The sequence below is a fragment of the Drosophila kikkawai genome, chromosome 3L (assembly GCF_030179895.1).
Source record: "Drosophila kikkawai strain 14028-0561.14 chromosome 3L, DkikHiC1v2, whole genome shotgun sequence".
Lineage (NCBI taxonomy): Eukaryota > Metazoa > Arthropoda > Insecta > Diptera > Drosophilidae > Drosophila > Drosophila kikkawai.
In genome coordinates this window covers 21258470-21283023 of record NC_091730.1, presented here as the reverse complement: position 1 = coordinate 21283023, position 24554 = coordinate 21258470, and the positions used below count along the sequence as shown (strand labels likewise).

Genomic DNA, 24554 nt, shown 5'->3' with positions numbered 1-24554 from the left:
GCAAGGCATTCTTGGTTGCAGCGCAGCGAAAGGGTAGCTTGGGGGGAGATTAGCGATTCGAGGGGTTGGCCGGAAAACCACCCTTCGGCACTTGTTGATTCCAGATTTGGGTTAAATCATTTGACACGAAGGCGGAACTAAGTCAACCTAATTAGTTTTGGAAAGGGTTGAATTTGAGGTTTGCATTTGAGACCTCGAAAGGCCAAAGAGATGAAGTATTTATTTATTATTTAAGTTAAATTTATAAATACAATTTTTTATAGGAAATATACTAATTAGGAAATTATACCTGCGATAGAAACTATTGTATTTTCAAGATACTTCCTTTTTTAATTGCGATAAATCCCATTAAAATGCTAAAAACTATACCAATAAATATATTTAATAATAAAGTAATAAATCTATAAATTAATTAATTAATTGAAAACTATTTACAGTCTCTATTTCCTCATAAAAGGTATCAACCTAATCGATCACTCCACTAAAAACGATCTCGCTCACTCGATGTTTGCTGCATTCGCACTAAAAATACGTTGGCAAAGTGAATTGTATTAATAGCAGGGCATTTATTTAGTTATTTCAAAGTTTTGTTTTGTTTTTATTTTCTTATTTTACTTATTTTCTTTCGCCTTTGTGTTTATTTACTTTGCCATTTTGCGCTTTGCATCTAGCGAATCTTTTTTCTGCTTTTTTATGTATTTTATTTTCTAGGGGCCCTTCAAAAGATTTATAAAGTTGCCAAAAGAGTGGGAGTGGGAGGGAAAGCGGGAGCGGGCGTTGGGTGGCATCAAGGGGGCGGGACGGGAGCGTTCAAAATTACTGAGCCGTGGCGATCGCCGCGCCAGTCAACGAAACTGTGAATGGAATTGTATTCGCATGTTTTCAACGATATTCGCCAAGTTGCACAACGAAAATAGAGAAAGATGCAGATACTTTGACTAGGCTACAGATACAGATATACTTGTGGCGCGGAGATGCGGATGCATCTGTATCTGTGAATCTGGGCAGCGTCATCAAAAGGTATTTTGCATTAATTCAAGATTTATGCATTCAACATTCGCTAGGTGCTGCATTTCCCATTCGCATCGCCACAAGACTTTTACCTAACTTCGATGCTGCCAGTCAGTGTTGGGAAAGATACCTAAGACTATGGTACAATATAAATATATAATTAAAAATAAAAATTAAACTATGTAATTTTAATATTTTTGGTGACTTAAAACAGTTTTTAATATTATAGTTAATTTGAATTTCGTTAGAACACATTGAAGTCGCTGAAAGTTTATCCAATTTGCAATTTTTTTAATTTATAATTAATCCAAGTTCAAGAAATAATATGTTTAAGACTCCCTTTATAGTTTTAACTCAAATTATAATTAATACTTATAATTCATTATACAATATAACAGTTACAGTTGAACAGCAATGTGATATAACAGTAATAGTTGAGCCCTTTTCCGCGTTTTTCTTAAATTTGACTTGGTTAGTAATTAAAGTTTATTAAATAAAATCAACAACCATTAATATTAGATATTAACTCAACGTTTCGATCATCATTTTAACTATGAAAACCATAGCCAAAAGTAGGAAATCAGTGCCTAGGTACAAAAACAGATACTTTACATCACTGGCTGCAGTGGCAATAGTTGCACCAGTGGCTGCTGCTGCTGCTGCTGCTGCTACTGTTGCAGTTGTTGCACCTGCCAACATCGTCGGAGCTCAGCGAGCAGCAGGTGATCCATTTCTTTTATCCGGTGGCCTCCGCTTTCCCGCCACACGAGAAATATGGCAAGGGATTGTTGGTGAAGGGAAATGTAAGGGGCGGGCCAGCCTATTTTTGCCCGTGTTGTTGCGAGTTTGCCAAACTAATGCAAATAGACAAGAAGAGCTGCAATCAACATCCGCGCACCTCCTCCTCTCCTTTGTGGAGTGCTGAAATTCACTTGGGTTATACAATTTGCAGCATTTCGATAATAGATATATTTATACCCGTGCATCTATGTGGATGTATATGCATGAACTGCATAATTTATGGGCATTGCGTGTTCAATGGATTGCGACGACTGTTCGGGCCATATGGCTGTACCTATAGTATGACTCCTCTCTCTCTAGTTTCTATGTCTCCCAGGTTTTGCCCTAATGGGGTTTCGGGGGGAAGCTGCAGATGGAGAGATGATTGCTGGGCCCGACTGAAATTATGAACGGATTATCTGATCTAGTTTGGCATACGAGCGATGGTGAGCCCTTCTCGGCGATTCTCACTACGTGTACTTGGGTGGGTATGGAAATTGTGAGAAAAGCTAAACTTTTTGTAACATTTAGCTGTATTAATTCTATTTTTTATAGTAATAATAGGACAGTGTAACATAATATATGGTATTCAAAATGTACAAAGAAATCTCTTGAAATAAATCTAAACTTAAATCGAACTTAATTAAACTTAAAACAAACAACTTTGTTCAGCAAGTGCATTGAATTCTTGTTAGTTTAAAGTGGATAATAAATTGCATGTAAATTCCGGCTTAATGTTTTATAAAAACCACAAACCAACACCATTTATTTTGCCATAAATGCTTGACGAAATTGCCAACTGAATTTTAAACCAAACTATTTCGTTTAATTAATGGATAATCACTTTTAAATTGAACTGAAAGCAGAGCTTTGGCAAGCACAATATGAATTTATCATTTAAAAAGGTAATTAGCTTAAAATATACAGCTAAATATAAAATAAAAAATATTAATCATTCATTTCAGCCAAGAATTCTAATATTATCCAACTCTCTTTTATTAATGTTTAATGCTTTTCAATCTCAATTAGATGCTTCAAACCGAATAAATCGATTTGCGCGCTCTTTTCCATAATTTGTTCACTTTATGGGCTGCGTCAAAAGTCCGTACCCACTTCCATTCCAATCATTACCTTCAATCAAACCACTTGACTGCCAATCACCGGATCGCCCATTTGTTTGTCTGACTTTGTGACGGCAAAACGATGCCCCCGCCTCAGACCCAAAAACCCAACGCCAAAACCAAAGCCGATGCAAATTATCAGCAATGCAGCTCGCAATTAATCTGCTGCATATGACACCGCAATCACAACTTAACCCATTTTGGACCGGCACAAGCACACAAGTGTATAAATGTTGGATGAGAGAGGCACTGCCGGCACTGGAAGCTGGGCAATCGGACTGATAATAAACTGTAGCCGGAAGGATGGCAACGGGGACGAAAACAGTAACTGCATTGCACTAAAGCACTAAGCCGAATGGCTTTAATTGAATTTTGATGTCCTTGGCAAATTGTTTTCTAATTAGTTTCGCAGACTTGGATCCCCAGCTGGGCCAGCGCGTCCATTTCTGGCCAGTCCTGGCCAGTTCCGGCCCTCGTTGACATAGAAAACTTTCTGTCAACAACTCTAACTGCCTTGACACTACTCCCCAAGCTACGCCACGCTCCATTCCCCATTTTCCTTCCTGCGCCCTGGTCTTCAATAATGACAAACTTAAAACTTAAACAATTAATGCCACGTCCACGACCTCAAACTAAATAAAAAAAAAGTTGGTAAATGGTTAGCTTACTTTTGAACAACGAAGTTTGCATGCTCTTTGGAAGCAAAACAACACAGGCACTCCTGGAAATTCATTTCTGTGCTTTTGTTAACGAAAATTCCTTAAGGCTTGTCTCTCAAGCTTTTTGGGCCTTTCTCGGAGCTTCTCATAGAGTTCACTTACTAGGCATCCCAAGATGGGAGAGTTTCAAGCTATCGCTTAAATTTTGAACCACTTGACTTAGCTAAAAATACAAGTTTCAGAAAGTGTATAAAGGGTACTTACCCGGGATCATTGGGCACCTCCGAGGGCGAGCAGGGTCCCAGCTCCACTTGCTGCTGCTGCTGTTGCTGCTGCTGTTGCTGCTCAATCTTGATGTCCATGTTGGGGTTTTAACTTGGGATTGAGATTGACTGGAGTTCGAGAGCTGATGCTTGGGGAAGCGGGCTGTTGTCTGGGCTGTCTGCACGGCTGCTACTCTATAATTGTTGCTCCAACGCCTTCTGCTTGCCGGGCATCGAGAACTGCGCGGGGAGGCCGAGTGGTTCCGTGTGTGTTGTATGGTTGTTGTGGTGTGTGTGAGAGTGAGTGTTGGCGTGTTGTATGTGGTTGTGGACGGGGGATGCTGCTTCTACAAGTTGGCTAACAAAGTGTTCCCTTAATCATTGGCCACATTGGCTGCTAGTTGGCTATTCGATTGGCTCCAGGATTCCTTGATTTCCATTTGGCCTGTCTTTTGCTTTTCCCCACGATGATTTTTCACTGATTTTGCTTTTGCTTTTCCCTTGGGTTTGCTTTTAGCTTTTGGCTTTGCTTTTTTGCTAACAATTGTGTTTGGTTACATTGCACACTTTGAATCACATTTCTTGGTTGTAGTTTTTGTTGCTTCGGTTTGCAGGCCACTTTTGGTTTGATTATTATTGTTTATTTATTTTGTTTTGTTGTATTTAATTAAAATTTTGGTATTTTTTAATTATTATTTGGTATTTAGGCTTCAAGTTTTAGAAACGTTGCGTTAACTTTTGTTGTTGGTTTTTCAATTGATTTAAAGGCAACATATTACGGCAAAGATCTGTTTTGTTTTGTTTTCGGGCGAAAAATTAATTAAATTGCAATTTTAAACTTTGCCAGGGGAAACTTTTTGAAAAGGCAATTTTCCTTCCTCCGTCCCTTTCACAGCTGCTGCTGTGATTTTCCATTTACCCAATATATCCCCCCCCTTTTATCCTCCGCAAACCCCCGTAAAATGCAATGATTCGCAACGAACAATCGTAAAATGCAAAAAAAAAAAAGAAAAAATAATGCAATGAGAGAGTAGAGAGTGAGTGGGCGGCAGGTGTAGAGGACAGGCGGTGGCATTGGTCAGGAGGAGTGCGAAAGTGACGGCTGAGTGACAATTGTGATGCTGTACGGGAAAAAGATCTTCGCTTCAAAATAAATTCTCCAAACTTTAACGTCAAATGAATTTATCCAAATTAGCCTTAGGCAGTCATAGTCTATGACAATAAATTAATAAATTTAATTATAGGTACTCAAAGTCACTCAAAGCAATCGAAACTAAACCTATTTAAATTCATTAAAATTTATGACATTATGACTACTAGTTTTTTTAAAGTTTGGATTAATTTTTAATATTTGTTTTACGTTAAACATTTTGTTCCTGTAGTTTGCTTATTATTAAAAATTATGCTAAAGTGTTAATTATCTATAAACATGTTACAATTTTAACTATTTATAAACTTTTTATTTGTTTATAAATGGTAGTCAACTTAATTTTTTTATCAAACTTAACTTTTTTTGTAATTAATCCGATACTTTAATTTCATTCTTGAGAACAGCTGAATATTAAACAACAGCTTATAGATAATTAAATACCTTCTTTAATAATATCTAAAATTGCTTAATAACTTAAAAAAATGTCTATTTTCCTATTTTTTCTGGAATTTTGTAATTAAATAAATATTTATTACTTGAAAAATAGAAATAATTATTGATGATAGCGTACGATTTTTATGTGATTCTTTTTTTTTTTATTTGGAAAAAAGGCCCAAAATGCTGGCAACCCATTTTTATTGCTGGGAACTTTTTGTTGTTAATGCCATTATTTGCCGTTGCTTTCTCCCTCTCTTCTTTTTAATTCTCCCTATTTGCAACTTTTTTTTTGTGCTTTTTTTGCATTTGCTTAATACGCGCCTTGATCTTTCGCACACCCACAATTACAACAACAACAAATTATAGAAAGAGCGATAGAGAGGGGAATAGATAGAGAGAAGGAACATTGCATGCAGTGACTCCTCACCAAAAACAAAAACAACAACAGCAATGTAATAACGCGCAGCATGCAAGCTTTCACAAACAGCCACTCAAACACACACACACATAAACGATTGCCCGTAGAGCTCACACACACGCACACTCATAAAGGGAACATGCACCGTTACAACGAGAGCAGAAGTTAACTGGCGGCAGCAACAAACACGTGACCCGACAATTGCGACAATTGGCAGCACAAAATAAACGAAAATAAAACAAAACAAAAAAAAAAGAACAGAAAATAAACGAAAATAAAACTACGGCCGGCTAGTGATCTCCGATAGAGGGCACCTCTCCATTGATTGCTAATAATCGAAGTTCCCGTTATGCTGCCAACAGCCATTTTGTATGAGTGATCGCAAAGCAATTCTGATTGGAACCAGGAAAAGTATTTATTTCGATTTTTGTTTGAAAGGGCAATTATAATATCCGTTTATATAATAAATTTATTAATTATATATAAATTATATATTTTTTAAAATTTCAGCGATCAACGTTTTCTTTGCGTCTTGACTTAACAAAATCTTTATATTATAAACAAAATTAATAGTTATTTAATTACTTTATTCTCTTTTTATAAAGAATATTCATAAACCTAAAAGATCTCTGATAACTTTGCTCTCTTTCTCTTCCCCTGATTTTTCCAATCAGAAATAATTTTGCCGGCCGGCAGCCATTTTGCGGGAAAGATCAACAACAAAAGCAGCTGGAAAGCTGATTGGGAAGGAGGAATAAGGAGCGCAAAGGAGGGGTCTTAACTTTTCCCATGCACTTGTTATTGTAGTTGTTTGTAATTGTAAATCGAATGCCGCGCACTTTTATTTGTTTTTCCTTCTTTGTGTTTTGTTTTTATATTATATTATATAATCGTCAAATTGCACTCCACACAGCCATCGAGGTAAACAAAATGCAAAATGCCCGCTCTGTTCGGGTGTATATCTCGTTAACTATTCTTTCGTTATTTCTATTATTTATTTCTTGTGCGCACGTGTGTGTGTGTGTTGCACGCACTTCACGGGAACTCAGAAATCGGGACTCGACTCGAGTGGAGGAAAATACGGATTGCAATTATAGTGCAACGACGACGACGGCGGCGGCGGCGGTGGCGTTGATTTATTTTCCCTCTGTGCTGTTTTTCTTATTTTTTTTACAGTGCGCGCACACGAACGCGACAACCAACAAGACGACACTGAGAAACAAGACCCCAAAACACAACTAACGGCCCCAAACGACCGGCGGCAGCGACGCCGGCTTCGCCATGCTGCACTCTCTGGCGGCCGCGTGTTGTTGCCTTCCTGAGCAAAGCTTTGCGCCGACCGAGATGCCGGCTGCGACGTCGATGGTGGCAGCGGCAGTTGCACTATTTACCGGCCTGCAGCACATGGCGCATGTACTTCAGCATCACAGCTGATAAGTGATAAGGCCGCAGAGTGGCCAGTGAGAGAGCGCGCGAGAGACCGTTCACTAAGCGAGAGAACATTTCGCACAAGGAGCGGCGCACTCTCTTAAATGCCAACGAGCTTTGGAAGCTTACACTGCTCGAAGGGGAAGTTGGTTTTGAGAAGTTGCGTATACGCAATATCACGTATACGTAATATAATATTTCTTTTACAAAATATTGTATGAATTTATAAATTTATGATGTGAAAGCTGACATAGGATATTTATGTCTCTTTCTCGATTTCTCTATTAATCACAACCGTTTCTCTCTCTCTCTCTCTCTTTTTATATAAATATGTATTTCTATTTCATTATTATTATTATTATTATTACTATCCCTCTCTCTATTTTCTTACATTTATCGTTTCTCATATCGCTTTCTCTATCTCTTTTTCTCTGTCTCTATAAAAATTTCTATATTTCAATCTCTTTCTCTCCTTATTTCTCTCCAATTGCCTCTTTTTCGCTAGCTAGCTCTATCTTTCTCTCTCTCTCTCATTCTCTCTATCCATCTCTCTCCTTTTTCTCCACACACCATAAATAGAAGCACGATCTTTGCACCAGCATCAGTATATCGGCGGCCCTTTTCCATAGTGTGGTGCTGTCTCTTCGACCTTAAAAATATCACTTGGTCAACTTAACACATCCGGACAACCTGGAGACTTCCTGCTTTACTGGAACTTTGATAAATGGGTGTCGTCTACCTCGGTAAGTCTTAGCCAAGACTATTATATCCTTTATATTCTATATTAAGCTGTATGCCTTCATTAACTTAAAAAACAATAACTTATTCTTTTTATCAAATTTATTTGGTGAAAACTCTACAATTGTAAGTCACTTTAATATGCGTTTTATTGTGTCGTTTAACTATTCAATAATTATCTAAACAAGATATTTACCTCCCTTTGGTAATACAAATTCAGTGAATACGGAAAGGTTGAATTTTGCTTGAACTCTTAATAAATAAAGGTTTCAGAAATAATATGTATACTTTAAATTGGATTATTCTGGAAAGGGGACGTTTAATTTTTAGCTTTTTTGTAATGGAAAAGCGACGAACACAAAGAAGAAAACAGTTTATTAAAGAATACAAAGTCCTATCATGTTTTTCCGAATCTTTAATAAATTTCCCAAATAATTTTCGCATAATAGCATAATAACATCGTTTAATTTCGTTTTCCCACACGGTGAGGTTTAAACCATTTTATTGCGTTCGGAAAATACGGCATACGGGAAATTTTGCTCAACACTCGAACGAGGTATCCATTGGGGCAATCTTAAAATTAAGCAAAAAACAGGGGTGAATGCGTCATGGAGACTGGAGCTCCAGGAGCTATCGCAAATCCGGGGAACATTTCAGGAACACAGGCGTAGGGCAGCTCAGCTCCGATCGGCGCTAAGTATGGGGGGATGACAACAGAGACACCCTCGAGCACTCCACACTACTCCAAACTCCTCCGCAAGCCCGTACCTAACTATTCTGGGCAGTCACGGGCGGTGTTGCGGGCGGCGTACTGCCGGCGTCCAGGGGCTGTGCGCGCTCCTTCTCCTTGTTCCAGCTCTTCAGACCCTCGGGCAGACTGGTGTCCTCCTCAAAGGAGCCGGTGCCCTCGACGAACTCTTCGTACGTAGACTTCTCCTTGAAGGGACGCGGGCCGAGCAGCTCGATCATGTCGTCGCGGCTGAGGACCTCATTCTGAAGCAACCGTTCCGCCACGCGTCGCACGTCTTCTTTATGCTTGGTCAGCAGACTAGTGGTGGCCTCGTGAGCGCACTTGATGATTGATCGCACCTCGCCGTCGATCATCTGGGCGGTGTCCTCGGAGTAGGGTTTGCTGAACACCGGATCGCCGGCCTGGCCGACATCGAAGCTGACCCAACCCACCTTCTCGTTCATGCCGAAGCGCACCACCTGCGAGTACGCGATGTCGGTGATCTTCTTCAAATCATCCTGGGCACCGGTGGTGATGCGATTGAAGAACAGCTCCTCGGCCACACGGCCGCCGAGGGTCATGCACATGCGATCGAACAGCTGGTCTTTGGACAGCAGATAGTGATCCTTTGGCAGGTACTGGGCGTAGCCCAGGCCCTTGCCGCGCGGGATGATCGAGACTTTGAGCAGGGGATCGGCATGCTCCAGAAACCAGCCGGCCACTGCATGGCCAGCCTCGTGATGGGCCACCGTTCGCTTCTCTTCCGGTGCCAGGACATTTGTCTTCTTCTCCATTCCGGCAATAACGCGCTCAATGGCCTGTTCGAAGTGCTTCAGGACAATCGAGTCCTTGGAGTCACGGGCCGCGATAAGAGCAGCTTCATTGCACACATTGGCAATATCGGCGCCTGTGAAGCCAGGCGTGAGGGCCGCCATCTTTCTGCTCAGCTCGTTCTTGTCCAGCTCCGTCTTCAGGTTACCCAGATGCACCTTGAAGATGCTCGCCCTGCCCTTGATATCGGGCGCCGGAACGAATATCTGCCTATCGAAGCGACCGGGTCGCATCAGAGCCTTGTCGAGAATATCCACGCGATTGGTGGCCGCCAGCACCACCACATTCGTTGTGGTATTAAAGCCGTCCATCTCCACCAGCAGTTGATTCAGTGTGTTCTCCTGCTCCGAATGGCCGCCGAATGTTTTGCCACCACGTTTCCTGCCCACGGCATCGATCTCGTCGATGAAGAGGATGCAGGGAGCGTGTTTGCGGGCCATGGCGAACATGTCGCGCACACGAGAGGGACCCACGCCCACGAACATTTCCAGGAACTCGGATCCCGACACTGTAATAAAGGGCACATTCGCCTCGCCGGCAGTGGCCTTGGCCAGCAGCGTTTTGCCCGTGCCAGGTGGACCCGTAAGCATGGCTCCCTTGGGTATCTTGGCACCCAGATCGATATACTGCTGAGGGTTCTTCAGGAAGTTAACAAACTCCATGATTTCGATTTTGGCCTCTTCGCAGCCGGCGACGTCCCTAAAAAGGGCAATATACGGGTATTATTTTACATTTTATATTAATCAAGAAAATCAGCATCTACTCACTTGAAGCCCACACCGATTTCGGTGGGATTAATCAGCTTAGCAGTGGACTGCATGACGCCGCCAAAGAGGCCGCCGCCCTTCCGTCCACGCCCGCCGCCCATCATGTCCGCCGACTTACGCATCATGTAGACAAGAAAGCCGATGATGAGCAGCGTGGGCAGAAGACCCGTCAAGCTCGCGGCCTCTACCTCGTTCCTATAGATGACGGGCACAAAGTTAATGGACTCGGTGCCCTGCTCCGTCTGCGCAGTCTCTAAATTACGTTCGAAGCTGTCAACGCTGCCGATGTTGAACCAAAGGACACCGCCGCCGCTGTTGCTATTCTGCTGGAGTCGCACGCGTACCCACTTCTTGTTGACAACCTCCAGCTTCTCCACAATGCCCTTGGAGAGGTAGCTATTCATTACAAGGAAAAAGTAAATAAAAGCATTGTAAAGTAAGATCATTCCAGAAGAATTCCCACTGGAACGGGTGGCTGGTTACCGCACCTGTTGACGAACTCCTTCCAGGAGATCTCCTTGTAGCCCATCTCGAAGAAGGCAAACGAACCGAGCAGCACCACAGCTCCTATGGCGCCCAGCAGGATCCAGCGCTCCCTATCGCCGCCGCCACCTCCTTCGCCCAGCGGCCTGCCGCCTGGTGTATTGCCAGATCTCGCTGCCTTTGTGCTATTGCTAAACATGCCAAAATTCCAGTCCGATTTAGACTCCGTCGCTGACCTGGAGGGCTTCGCGACGCTCGGCTTCTCTGAGGCCGATTTGCTGTTGCTGGCTCCCGTTGAGGGCTTCTTTTCGCCGGCGGCGGATCCTTTGGGCTGACCCGCGGGCGACTTGCCGCCAGCCTCAAAATACTTTTCGAATCCCTTGGGGGGCTTCTTGCAAAACATCTGGATCTGTTTGACAATGTAGCGGAGCAGAGGGTTCAGCTCCGCGGGCAGTATGTAGACCCCTGCCCCGGTGGCTCCTGTGGGCAGAGCTGAGGCTGAGCGTTGCACCTGAAAATGCAGGGATATTTAGCGCCAGTTTTTTAATGTTTAGTCATTCAGAAGCCCTAAGACGTTAACGCTCAACTGAAAGGGCAGTTAGAAACTTGGTGGGAAATTAGGAAGAAGTGAAAATTTATAATAAAATATGGAATTAAAATGAGAAAGAAAAACAAAAAACAAATTTCCAATTCTGTGTGTAGCTTGTCTGAACCCTAACTTTGACCGACAGTTGAGCAACTGGCGCCTTAACTCGGCATGAAGGAACCGGCAATTACTCCAGCCTCCTCCTCGTTTGACCACAAAAAACCCACCTTTTCTGTGAGAGGTCCTGTTGTGTAGCCGCGCCGCATTACGCCGGCCAGCATCTTGGCCGTGCCAAACAGCCGGAATGCCATGACTCCGCCGGATTTTCGCTGCTTTTCGCTAGGTTATTACCCAACGATCAGATCGGAACAGCTGCTCCACCTGCACCACACCTCTCACGTTGATACAATTTTGGCCGGGAATAAGGCTATCTCAAACTGGGAGTCAAAGTCGCCGCCTCGCACACCGTGTCTCGTTTTGGAATTTTTCCAAATATATCGGTCGAAAAAATGTGTGAAAACTTTATTATTATTACGCGGTGCGGGATTGTGAAATAGAGCTGCCAAAAAAACGATGACACTATCGATATAATTAGAATCACTATCGATTGTAATTAATTTGAATAAAAAAATATGAAAACCTTTTAGAAAAACTCTTTTCTTTTCCAAAATAAATACTTCACAGATAAAAATTTTTTAATAATTTTCGCCATGGACAGAGCTGTAGAAAATCAGTTAACTAAAGATAAATTAATGTTAGATATTATATTTAATTCAATTTTTTAAAAATTAATTTCAATTTATTGTTTTTCCTTTGGAGGACTTAAGACTATGACTGACTGCTAAACTCATTAAATATTTATGATTCATAAAATTTTTGTATCATAAATACGATAGGTGGCAGCGCCAACAGCCGAATCGTGCACTTTCCAGCACTGGAATTTAGCAGCCGGCCTTCTCGTTGCTAGAGATGGACTCATGTCGTAAAGTCAACACTTATTTAAAAAATGTAATTTCATTAAAAATAATATATTAATATTAATATAATTATTAAATAATTTTATGTTTTGTTACTTACATAGTTTAAAAAAGTCTTGGTACTTTAAGTGTGACCAGTTGCTATGGAGGCTAAAATCCGTCTGATGTTCAGCGAACTTACGAGTTTCAAGTACCAGGTCACACTGCTCTACTCGTTGCGTTGTTGTCGTGTGGTAAAAAAATTTGGTTGAAAAAAATCTTTTGGCTTCGAATAGGACAATTATTTAACTCGAATTCGGAACGAAAATATGCTGAAAATGTGCCGCAAACAGTGCTGTGATGATTGAACATAAAAAGTGTCCGAGAAACAAGGTTTTTAGCGGCATAAAAACGTTTTTCCTGTTTGCCTGCTGCCCTGCCTGTACTTGCGTGTGTTAGTGTGTGCTTGAGGGGTACAAAAATTTGCAGCCCGAAAAAAAAGTTGGGTGAAAAACTTTTTTTACCAACTTGGCACTTGGGTGAATGTATGTGTGTGTGTGTGTGTGCGTACAGTCGGCTGCTAAATTTACGCAAAACCACAACAAAAATGTGTAAAAATAATTTACAATTGCAATTGCGTGCGTGTGCTTGTGTGCGTGCTTAGTGGCCGGAGGGTGTCTGTGTGCGTGCAATTTTTTCCGGCAGGCAAAAGTCTCTCCATTTGCAACACTGAAAAATCAATAAAACTGCAGCAAAAAGAAAAAACAGTAGATTTCACCATTCGAAAAAAGCCGAACAGAAAATAAAATAAATAGGAAACAGGAAAAAAATTGAAAATTTTCGCCTAATCGTTTATACCTTTCTCTTTTTTCCGCAGCTTTTGTAACTAAAACTCCGTTTTGACATCACTTTCATCATAATCTGAATAAAAATAATAATAACATAAAAATACAAAACAAAAAAAAAATGAAATAAAAATAAATAAATAAAACACCATCGAAAACGAATCAAAAAATAATACATACAAAATAAATAAATCGCAAATAATTGAAAGTTACAGCAAAGAGAATCTAGATAAAGAAATCCAACAAAACAACAACATAGCTCAAAAGAAAGGCGAAAGGAAAACGCGAAAGATTCTCTGCCATCAACTTTTTCTACGTTTTTTTCGGACTCTTCTTCGTTTTCTGTTGTTTGCTTTGCAAAGAAAACACACAAAAAAATAAATAATACGAAACAAGAAAGAAAAAAACAAAAAGCAAAAACGAGAATTTTTACGCCGCCGCTTTCGAAGTGGACCCCCGTGGGTGTGAGCGAGACAGAAAGGCGTAGAGAGAGGGAGCGAACTAGCCGGAGAGAGGGAGATAAAGCGACTGCGCAAAAAAAATAAAACAAGCCAAGCTTGAAACGAAGACTTTCAAATAAAACAACAAAACCAACAACAACAACAAAACAAACCAAACAAATTGAAACGCTGTGAAATTAAAACTCGTCAATACTCAAAGCACCAACAAATAAAGATAAAAACGCGAAACAACTACAAGGAGAAGGAGCAAGTAAAGCGGAGTTGATGTCAAAACAAAAACAAAACCATCAAGAAAACAACAGCAAGCACTGAGAGAAAAGAAACAAAGCAACGGGAAATAAAACGGCGCTGCGGCGTTCGAAAAATCTCGAATATAAAACGGTAAAACAAACTTTCAAAAAACAAAAATCAATCCCAAAATTCCTCATTATTTTTCCTGAAAGCTTTAATTTAATTACGAATTTTTTTGATAAGTCAAAGTGAATTAAATTTGCTAATTATTTAAAAATTAAGACAACAACAAAACTAAAACCCAATAAAGAGAAGCTACAAAAGCAGCAACAACAACAAGCAAAACAAAACAAAACAAATAACCAACCAACAACAAGCAACTGAATTAATGTTTTAAAGTACAAAATAACCGGGAGTAAATCAACAAACAAATAATTTAAACATATTAAAAAACAATTTAATTTAAAAACGCAACATCAATCTAAATTATTTAAACAAAAACACTGATCTAGCCTCTAAGTCGAAAAACAAAACAAAAACTCTGAAAAACGGACCCAGAAAAGGGGAAGTGAGAGGAGTGAGGAGAACGGAGCAGAATAAAACCGATTAAGCAACAATTGTGCCGCAAAAAAAACCGTGTGAATATAAAAAAACAAAAAAATTAAAAATATATACTAAAATATTAACGGTAACAATAAAGAAAACATTTAAAACCAAAAATCTACAAGAATTCTATAAGTTTTAAGTCACGTTTTACACAGACCTACAACAAGAACAAACGGAAACACAAAAGCGAAAAACGGAAACAACACCAGCAACTTAACTTAGCCAATAACAAATAATACAAAATAAAAAGAACAACTTTTTGTACTGTACATAAGTAAAAGAAATAAAGCCCAGCAATAGGAAAAAATAAGCAAATAAATATATTTAGAAAGAAAACTGCGGCCTTGCGGCCAAAGAACAGTTTTTATTTTTACAACATAAACATTGTTTTTTAGTAGTTTTCAATTCATTTTTTTTATAAGTGTACCTAGTGAGAAATGTTAAAAGTCTTAAAACAGCAAAAGCAACACTGCAACAAAAAAGGGAAGTAAAGAGACAAAAGAAAACAAAAACAAAACAAATTCAAAGAAAGATTTAACAACTCTGTGATAATTACTGTAAATTTATAAATTTAAATAAAAAAGGAGAAAAAAAACGCAAAGAAAACCAACAAAAAAAAAAACAAAATCTCTAAATGGAATGAACGGATAAGCGGTAATTTTTAAACAATAGAAACGAAAGCAGGAGAACGAGAAGAGGAATGCTAAAAACATCTTAAAAACCAACAACAAAACAACTTTACACTTAAGAGCAAATGCAAATGAAAAGATAAAAAAAAAACATTGAAACAAATTCGTGATATCTTAAAGGACTTCGATACATATATACTATAGTATATTATATATTATATTATATAAACTATTAAACTAAGCTTAAATCTAGTAAGCGAAAACCGAAAACAAAATCATGGAATAAGTGAATAAAAACAAAATAACAAACAAACAACAACCAACCAACCAACACAAAGCAAAATAAAACCCTAGGTTATAAAAAAAGACTTCAAAACGCATTCAAAAATATATATATTTAACTAAAAACAAAAATAAATCGTAGCATTAAAGTTCAACATAGTAAATGAGAGGAGGATACACTCAGCATAACGGGTAAATCCTACTATATCTATTATATATAAATGAAAAAGCCGTAAAACTCATACTTTTTTGCTTAGTGAATAGTAAATGAAACAGCAATAATAACAGCAACCGAAAACAACAAACAAAATATATACAAATCGTGCAACCGAAAAGTAATAGCAACGTACAGCGAAACTAAATAGGAAAGGAAACCGAGGAAAGGCTAGTCCCGAGACGAACAGGAAGCGAAAGAGGAGCCAGAGGAGCGAACAGAAGCAGGAGAAAGCCAGGAGAATCAAACCTCGTCATCGTCCCCCGTAAAAATCGTCGTTGTACTAAGGGTATTCGAAAGTAAATTATAAATAAATCACTACTACTTCCTAAAAACCACAACGATTGCCTACAAAATATATATTATATATATGTATACTATATAGAAAACAAAACAAACAAAAACAACCAATATAATCACTTCCCAAAAAGCAAAAACACACAAAATATTCAAATATCAAACGAAAGCTAATCTAACCCAAAAGTAAAAGTATTCCCAGTGTATTTTTCTAGTAAAACTAACGTAAAATATATTACAAGAAAAACGAAAAAAAAACCAAGTTTCAACAAGCAAAATGCAATAATTCAATAATATTTCAAAACTCAAATTGCAAATAAATAAAAAACCATCACCAACGGCAGCAGCTGGTATGCATTTTCATCGTAAAACAACAATATTTTGAATACACAAAAATATAAGAAATTAAAAACCTACAAAACAGACCCAGGAAGGAACTTCAAACTACCAAAACAAACCAACCAACAACGTTACAATATTTGTCGGCATTTTTTACAAAACACACAACAAACAACAAGGAACACAACCAACCAACCAACAGAAGGGAGGATAGCTGAGGAAAGCAACAATTTTTTTGTGTGGGACTCACATGTCCTCGACAAAAGACAAACATTTTTATTAACTTCGAAGACAAGGAATTTCAGTGCCTCTTGTGCCAGTGTTTAGCCAAAATATATATACACAAAAAAACAAAACAAACAAAAAAAACGGAAGAAAACATTAAACAACAAAATACGTATTTATTGCTTAGTTTTTTCTCTTTGATATAAAAAATACACAAAAAATTACAAAAAAAAGAAGCAAGTAAATAAAAAGAATACCTTTAAAGTGAGTGAATAGAGATCAACAATCTCTTTTTTCGGTCAAACTTCAAACTTTAACCCTCGTTCCAATATCATCGTTCTCGTCGTTCGCCTCCATTTATCGTGTTTAACCAATACAATACAATAAAGCATAAACAATAGCAACAATCGCTAAGAAAACCAGTCTCCAATTTGCTAGTCCTTATCAGCATTTCTCTTTGTTTCCTAATAAATCTGATCAATCAATTCAATATGAATACGCAATCGAAGGTTTACCGCACAGGCGAAGGTGAGTAGTCGTGGAATCTTCTACTTTTATTTATTTATCTTTTAAGCTGTAAGAAATAGCTACATAAATTTACGGTTTCGAGAACTCCATTACATGTGTATCTAATATCTTATATAATATTTTAAAAAGCTTTAAAATGTAACTCCACAAAAATTAAAGTCCTTACCATTAACTCTGATCTTAGCACCAGGTATCTTTTAAGTCATTTTTATGTCAGTTCATTTTTTCAAATACCTAAATCTAAATTTTATGTTGTTCTTGTATCACAATATTCTGTAAATTTAATATTACTTTTAACCACCAATTTAACACGATATAGAATACAAACAATGTTTAAAGAGTTTTAATATTCTTTGCATTATTAGGGGTAATTTTGTTCTTTCTTAAAGAATGAGTTTGTTTGATTTCATGTTTCATTTCAGTATCAATTAAAGTTCTATTTTCTTTTCCATTATGATATATGTATTATACTTTAATGTATAACACTTTTACATCCGCAATAATTATGTTTCTCTTCCCTTGCTAAAATAACAATACAGAGATCTACGACAACTTGCCATGCGATGGTGGTTATTTCAACATGAATGCCATTCGCAACCTGGGAATCCCCACTACTTTTCCGACAATCGGAACCTTTACGCTTGACTCCACCACATTGGGATTGCAGCCACAGGGCCAGCAGCAGCAGCAGCAACAACAACAGCAGCAGCAGAATATGCATCATCATCAACAACAGCATCAGCAGCAGCAGCAGCAACAACATCAGCAGCATCAGCACATGCAGCAGCAGCAGCAACACCAACAGCAGCAACACCAGCAGCAGCAACATCAGCAGCAGCAGCAGCAACAACAACAGCATCCTACCATCGGGATGTTCGATGCCAACGAGGTGAACGATGTGATCCAGAATCCGCCTCAGATTGGCGTTTTCCAATCCAATAGCGTTTTGACCAACGGAGCTGGGAGCTCCTCCTCTATCTTTGGCTCCCAGTCAAGCAACTCTTCGGCCGCCGCTGCCACGGATCCCAGCCAGGCCACCCGGGAAACTGGCATTATTGAGAAGTTGCTGGTGCGTTTGAGCAATTTGAAAAAGAAGGGAACTTTCACTTGACCGCGATTTCTATTTTATTTCTACTTTTTTTGCAGCACTCCTACGGGTTCATTCAGTGCTGCGAGCGACAGGCGCGTCTCTTCTTTCACTTCTCACAATTCAGCGGCAATATTGATCATCTGAAGATCGGAGATCCCGTAGAATTCGAGATGACATACGATCGCCGCACAGGCAAGCCGATAGCTAGTCAAGTGTCCAAGATAGCCCCAGAGGTTGTACTATCCGAGGAGCGGGTCACCGGCACTGTGACCACCGAGCTGCGCACGGATAGCGCCAACAATGTGCTCAGCTCCAGCGAGACCACCGGTCGGATCAGCTACGAAAATCGAGGCGAATGCTTCTTTCTACCCTATACCAAAGACGATGTCGAGGGCAATGTAAACTTGCGGGCTGGCGACAAGGTCAGCTTTCAAATCGCAACGAACCAAAGGTAAGACCTTATCCTAATTTATTTTTAAGCAATATATAAGAATATATATAAATAACAAATAATATAATGTGATTCAAAAACGATTTAAGCTATTACTTTTTTCCTAATTTCTTAATTATTCTACCCATTACAGAGGTAACCTGGGCGCCTGCCATATTCGCCTGGAGAACCCAGCCCAGCCGGTCAAGTATCGTGGTGTTGTCTGCTCCATGAAGGAATCGTTTGGCTTTATTGAACGCGCCGATGTGGTGAAAGAGATCTTTTTCCATTTCTCAGAGGCCGAGGGCAATGTGGAACTGCGTCCCGGTGACGATGTCGAGTTTACCATACAGACCCGGAGCGTAAGTGGCAGCGGTGATCCGGCCAATCCGCATCTTCTCCAATCGAAAATGCAATCGCCCTCGGTACCGCCGCAGGGCCGTGAATTTGCGTGCAACATCACGCGTCTGGCACCGGGATCGGTGATTTTTGAGGACGTGGACAGCACTGTGTACAAGGGCCAGGTGCTCAAGTCATTGGATCGCAACAATCCTGTGCGTCAGAACAATGATCCGTTGCCGGGTCGCATCCGATACAGGGCATTGGATTACTCGGAGGTGGAGGTACCGTTCGGGGACAAGGATCAAAAGGGTGACTTTACCCTGCGTCACGGCGACTGGGTGCAGTTTCTGCTGGCCACCGATCGTCGCGATCAGCTGCAGCGGGCTACCTCAATTGCCCTGCTGGACGAGACCTTCAAGGTGTCGGGCGAGAAGCGAGAACAGGGCACCATTGCCTCGCTTAAGGAAGGATTCGGCTTCCTGCGGTGCGTGGAGCGTCAGCCGCGACTCTTTTTCCATTTTACTGAAGTTCTCGATACGGTAGGAGTCATGATTTTGTCTACAAATATTTGATTAATCAAATTAAATGTAATTTCAGAGCCGTGAAATCGATGTCAATGATGAGGTTGAATTCACTGTCATCCAGGAGCCTGGATTGGCCTATAACAACTCGCGTTTGCAGGCCATACGCATTAAGCACTTGCCGCCCAACTCTGTGCAATTCGAAACTCTAATGGCCAGCAACATTGAGGGTAAGTAATCTCTTTGAACCTCAGTCTGGAGCTTAATTGATTCCCTTTGCAGGCTGCGTGACACGCGAGGCGCCCAAGAGCCCTATCAAATCTCAAGATCGCGTCGAAGGCGGTGTGATTACCTACGAGCATGCCGATGCTAAAAAGACTATAATGTATTTTCTTAAAGACTGTGAAAAACCACCAAGGATTGGGGAGCGTGTACGCTTCGATATTTACATAGTAAGTTTGAATTTAAAATGTAGACGACCTTTCTTAACGTTTCATTAATTTTCGCCAGGTCAAACGTAACAAGGAGTGTATAGCCGTCAATGTGCAGCAAATTTCGCTGCAGCAACAACAGCAGCAGCAACAACAACAGCAGCAACAACAGCTGCTGTTGAATCAACCGAATGCCAGTGGTAACATCAACCAGAACGAGCAACTGTCGAATGGAATAAGCGGCAGCAGCTCTAACGCCTCGCTGCAAAATGGCTATGTGATGCACGGCAGCCCCGGCGGCAGCACCAGCAGCAGCGTGGGCAGCAACAATCCATCCCATTTGGACGATTTTAAGCTGGAGAACAACAACCATACCGGATCCGATGCCGGTCAGGTCTACCGTGGCTTTATAGCCGTCATGAAGGAGAACTTTGGATTCATTGAAACCCTGTCCCACGACGAGGAGGTCTTCTTTCACTTTAGCAATTATCTGGGCAATCCCAATTGGCTGGAGCTGGGCCAGGAGGTGGAGTACACTCTAGCCCGCAACGGGAATACATCTGTTTCGGGCAACTGTCTGCCCGCAGAGAATGTCCGTATGCTGCCCAAGAACTCTATACCGCAGCCAGCGGTGCTGGAAACCGTTCACAATGGCGTGGTGGCGCGTCCGCTGCGCTGCATTAATCCCGACCAGCAGGAGTATGCCGGTCTCATCGAAATACTCGACGAGCAGCGCACTACTGTCATCTCGCAGCACGAGTTTGGGATCACTAGTCTGGTGAATAAGCGGGATCTCCTCCAGAAGGGCGATCTGGTTAGTTTCCGCATCGACGAGAGCGGACGGGCGGCCGGCGTGAATGCAGTGCGGCAGAAGAAGCGCGCCACCGTGGATTCGATTAAGGGCCAGTTTGGATTCCTCAACTTTGAGGTGGAGGACGGCAAGAAGTTATTCTTTCACATGTCTGAGGTGCAGGGCAACACCGTTGCCTTACATCCCGGCGACACTGTGGAGTTCTCTGTGGTTACTAATCAGGTAAGTTGATCAGAGTTTTTGATGGTTTTTTATATAAATATCGAGGAATATCGATATTCTGTATATCAAAATTCGGGATTCCTAAAAGAGCACAAATTTAATTAAAAATAAATCAAAAAGTTGAACTTGGTACTTAATTTTTTCATGAGCTTACTTACGTATAGATCTTTTTTCGATTAAATCGATCTCGAAAATGTATATCGATGTATAGCATATCGATTATAGAATAGATTTTATTTCCAGCTCAACTACAACTCTACAGTGATATTTTTTTTTCTGGAATTTTTAATTTCAACTCTGTTCATGCTCTTTTCTGGCATAGTCAAACAGAATATCGATTTTGCATTAAATATCGATTTATCATCGATACATTGATATTTTCCATAATCCCCTACTTACAATATAATGCTATTTTCCTTCAGCGTAATGGAAAATCTTCGGCTTGTAATGTTCTAAAAATAAACGATCGTCCGGATCGTCTGATCTCGCGACTCAAGCTCAATGGCGATGACACTGTGCCGCGCTTAATACTCATCCGTGCGCCCAAGGGACCGCAGGGCAAGGGCTTCTCCGTGCTAGCACGACACCCACGCATTCCAGGTAAGCGAAAACCCCTTTGTTTCAATCGAAACGTTTTACTCAATACCAAATTTGTTGATTTGGCAGGCACCTTGGTGGAGTAGATTGCTGAAATGTTGGATATTAGAGGCACATCAAAGACAATTACCTACAGCAACAGCTATAAATATATATATATATTCTTGTACGCAAGCCAATCAACCAACTAACACAGCAAACCAAGCCACTTTATAACGAATATAAACCCCTAGAAGCATGCAACACACTATTGGAAACGATCGTAATTGATAATAGGAAGGCGTACATTTAATATTTACGAACTACTACTCTTCGTGTCTGATGAATCGGAAACTTATTTGTAATACTACCAACTAACTCTAGCCCCTCCAAGCATTGTAACGCTTTCAATGCGAATGGAAATTGAAATTCAAGTGTCTGAGAGATGGATGAAACCAAAACGTTTGTATACGTATACTATTTTTTACAAGTTTTGCTTTAGTTAATATGAGAACGAGGGGGAAAACAGGAGAGAAGGCAAGCAAACATGATATAATCTATGTGAAGTGAGGTAATTATTCTAGAATGGCAACGAAGAATCCTTGTTAGAAATTGTATAAAAACAACAGCAACTCTTTACATACGTCTATCTATTAGCTGGGATATGCAGTTCCTGCTTCTCTACTCTGTAACTTGCTCTAGACTCGTGCTCGTGTATTCTTTTGTACTTCTCGAAAACTGTTCTTTCACTGCTTTCAATCTAACTGTTAAAGATTTATACATATATATTTATTGAATAATTATTGTACTGCGGCAGCCAAGAATTAAGTAGAACCACAAACAGCAGCAGCAGCAACCCAGAAACCAATCAGTGGAGCGGACGAAGAACATGGAAAGTATTTATATGGCAAAACAAAAAGTCTAATTTGTATACATGCATATATATATATATCTTCACACGTACATACATATATATATATATATTTTACATATTCATTAACGTAACATACATAATATTAATGTTATTATTTTGTTTAATTTTTTTGAAACATTGCTTGCAAACCAAAAACCACACGACGTTGTTTCGCCAAAAAAAAACACTTCTTTTGTTGCATTCAGATGGTTGCATTAACTTATTACGTAACATATTATATATATGAAACATACAAGCTATACATCGTAAAATATTTATTTAAAACTCACCACAAGAAACCCGGATCGAGGAGAGATTGAAAAATTACGAAAACGTTTTGTGTGACGATGAAGAGCAAATTAAATTTGCTGCGCCAAATCTGTTGAAACCATTTAATGAAGATTATAAAAATAATTTTTAAAAAATCTATATATACGAGACAAAAATATTAAAAAAAAAAAAAAAATACAAAAAAAACCAACTAATATATAAAAACAAAAACCAAACCTTATGAGCGTGTCGTGTGTCGGTAACAAAGAGCAAATATTGTGAAAATTATGAATTTCAATTACTAAGAAAACAAAAACTAATGTAACAAAAAAAGAAAAAAAAAACCTTAAAAAAAAAATTTAACAAGCTAACAACAACTTTGGGATCAGTACGTCCTATTATAGCCATGTTATATACAACAACTACAACAGCAGAAACATCAACAAGAAGAACCTACACTAAGCAACACACAGACAAAAACATAAAAAAAAAAAACAGAACAAAGAGCAAGAGAAAATAGTAACTTTAATATTGTATAACGATTATACATCTAAATAAATCTAGATATATGCAGGGGCGGGTTGGGGGTAACCGAGGTTGACACACGCAGTCGTCGTTAGAGAAATGCCAAACGCCATCGCAGCAGCCGCAGCCCAAAAACCATTCGCAGAACGGCGGCTGGGCGTTTCGTCTCTCTTCAATGCAATGCAATGAAATGAGAACAGCACAGTAACTAAATCCTTATTACGAAAAACCAACAAAAACACAACATAAAAAACATTTCAAACAAAACTACAAACAAAAAAATCGAAAAACTCCACAAAAATGTAACAAAAACAACAAAAAATATATTTAAAAAAATACAAGAAAAATACATACATACATATGTGCTTGAATACGAAAAAAAAAATCGCAAACTATATAAGTCAAATAATACAACAAGAACAGAATAAATAATAAATACATATTTCAATAAACTAAAAAAAAATGGTTGTTTTAAATTTTTACATTTTATGTTTATTGGAATTTAAAGTAGAGAAATGTCAAAAATTTGGCAACGAAGGAAATCTCAAGTTTTAACCTAAAAGGAACTTGGGAGTCTATAAGAAAATATCCATTATATCCATTGACAGCTTCTCCCAAAACCTAGATCCCTTCCTTGGAAAAATAGCTTTGTATTTTATTTCTATAATAATAATTTGGTCGAGCATTGAATTTCAAGATAGAAGCTTGCTATCATAACTTATAATTCATAAGCCGAACTGATCGGAGGATGTACATATCGACGCATTTCCGCGAATGTATCGTATGTTGAAAAATCCAATTTTACAGGAGAAGCTTTTTTGTGATTTAATCTCTTAGGAAGCACTATAGAAAAGACAAAATTGAAACTTAATTTTTATCGGAACTATAGGTCTTTCAGTTATAATATTTCACAGGGTAGTGAGACATAAGGTGCCTAACAATTTTGCATTAAAATCTCAATTTCGAAAAAAAGCGACATGCGATACTTTCGCGGAAATGCGTCGATATATCGAAAAGGAAGATCCCATATCATACGATATTATGGAAAATATTGTAGTTTAAAATATGAAACCTCGAAAAGTAACCATATGATGGGACAGTTCCAGAAAGGGTTATTTAATTTATTTACCTTTGATTCGAAATCAAGTTTTTTTTTAGTAAATTAAATGATTTTTGGTGTGTTTTTTATCATGTGAGAATTTTTGTATTAAATAGTGCATATAAAATTCCCAAGTGCGCATTTAGTGACACTTTTTTTTTTCATTTTATTTTAATATTATCATCCATATGGGACAAGGGTTACCTTATATTTATTGCACTAATTGAAAAACTTTGATATATGGATTTATAAATTGACATTCCTGTGAAATATTAATGTAGGTTTTGTTTTTTTTTTACTCCTAGAGG

General features: G+C 39.2%; 3 protein-coding genes across 11 annotated transcripts in view; 1 reads left to right on the top strand and 2 right to left on the bottom strand.

The window, feature by feature from the left end:
* Rbp6 (RNA-binding protein 6) overlaps window positions 1–7038 on the bottom strand; it is a 189796-nt gene extending 182758 nt beyond the window's left edge. For 5 of the 6 annotated variants that reach the window (XR_011444878.1, XM_017173055.3, XM_070285382.1 and 2 more), the window contains exons 1-2: window positions 6623–7038; window positions 3836–4622 (exon numbers count right to left, since the gene is read on the bottom strand). Coding sequence is in view for 4 of the 6 variants with exons in the window: in XM_017173055.3 (XP_017028544.1) it covers window positions 3836–3933 (98 nt within the window). In the remaining 2 variants the exon portion in view is untranslated. Of the gene's footprint in view, window positions 1–435; window positions 452–3835; window positions 4623–6622 lie in introns of those variants that run through there. The other variant, XM_070285383.1, reaches the window with a different exon arrangement.
* A 1365-nt stretch (window positions 7039–8403) lies between these two features.
* Afg3l2 (AFG3 like matrix AAA peptidase subunit 2) lies at window positions 8404–11966 on the bottom strand. The gene is made up of 4 exons (XM_017172662.3): window positions 11631–11966; window positions 10823–11328; window positions 10335–10730; window positions 8404–10266 (listed from the first exon to the last, which is right to left on the bottom strand). Exons 1-4 carry the CDS (start codon window positions 11712–11714, stop codon window positions 8775–8777), a joined length of 2478 nt encoding a protein of 825 aa, XP_017028151.1. The 5' UTR covers window positions 11715–11966; the 3' UTR covers window positions 8404–8774.
* Window positions 11967–12634: 668 nt separating this feature from the next.
* Unr (cold shock domain-containing Unr) lies at window positions 12635–23145 on the top strand. 4 transcript variants are annotated; one of them, XR_011444820.1, is made up of 11 exons: window positions 12635–12752; window positions 13237–17016; window positions 17556–18085; window positions 18163–18557; window positions 18691–19417; window positions 19476–19629; window positions 19682–19851; window positions 19910–20863; window positions 21286–21463; window positions 21530–21626; window positions 21694–23145. XR_011444820.1 is itself a non-coding variant. In XM_070285137.1 (11 exons), exons 3-11 carry the CDS (start codon window positions 16980–16982, stop codon window positions 21544–21546), a joined length of 3162 nt encoding a protein of 1053 aa, XP_070141238.1. In that variant the 5' UTR covers window positions 12635–12752; window positions 13237–15605; window positions 15671–16979; the 3' UTR covers window positions 21547–23145. The 4 variants fall into 4 exon arrangements, 3 of the variants coding, with proteins under 3 accessions (XP_070141238.1, XP_070141237.1, XP_017028150.1); XM_070285137.1 differs by having other exon boundaries at window positions 13237–15605; window positions 15671–17016; window positions 21530–23145; XM_070285136.1 differs by having other exon boundaries at window positions 21530–23145.
* The last annotated feature ends 1409 nt before the right edge of the window (window positions 23146–24554 follow it).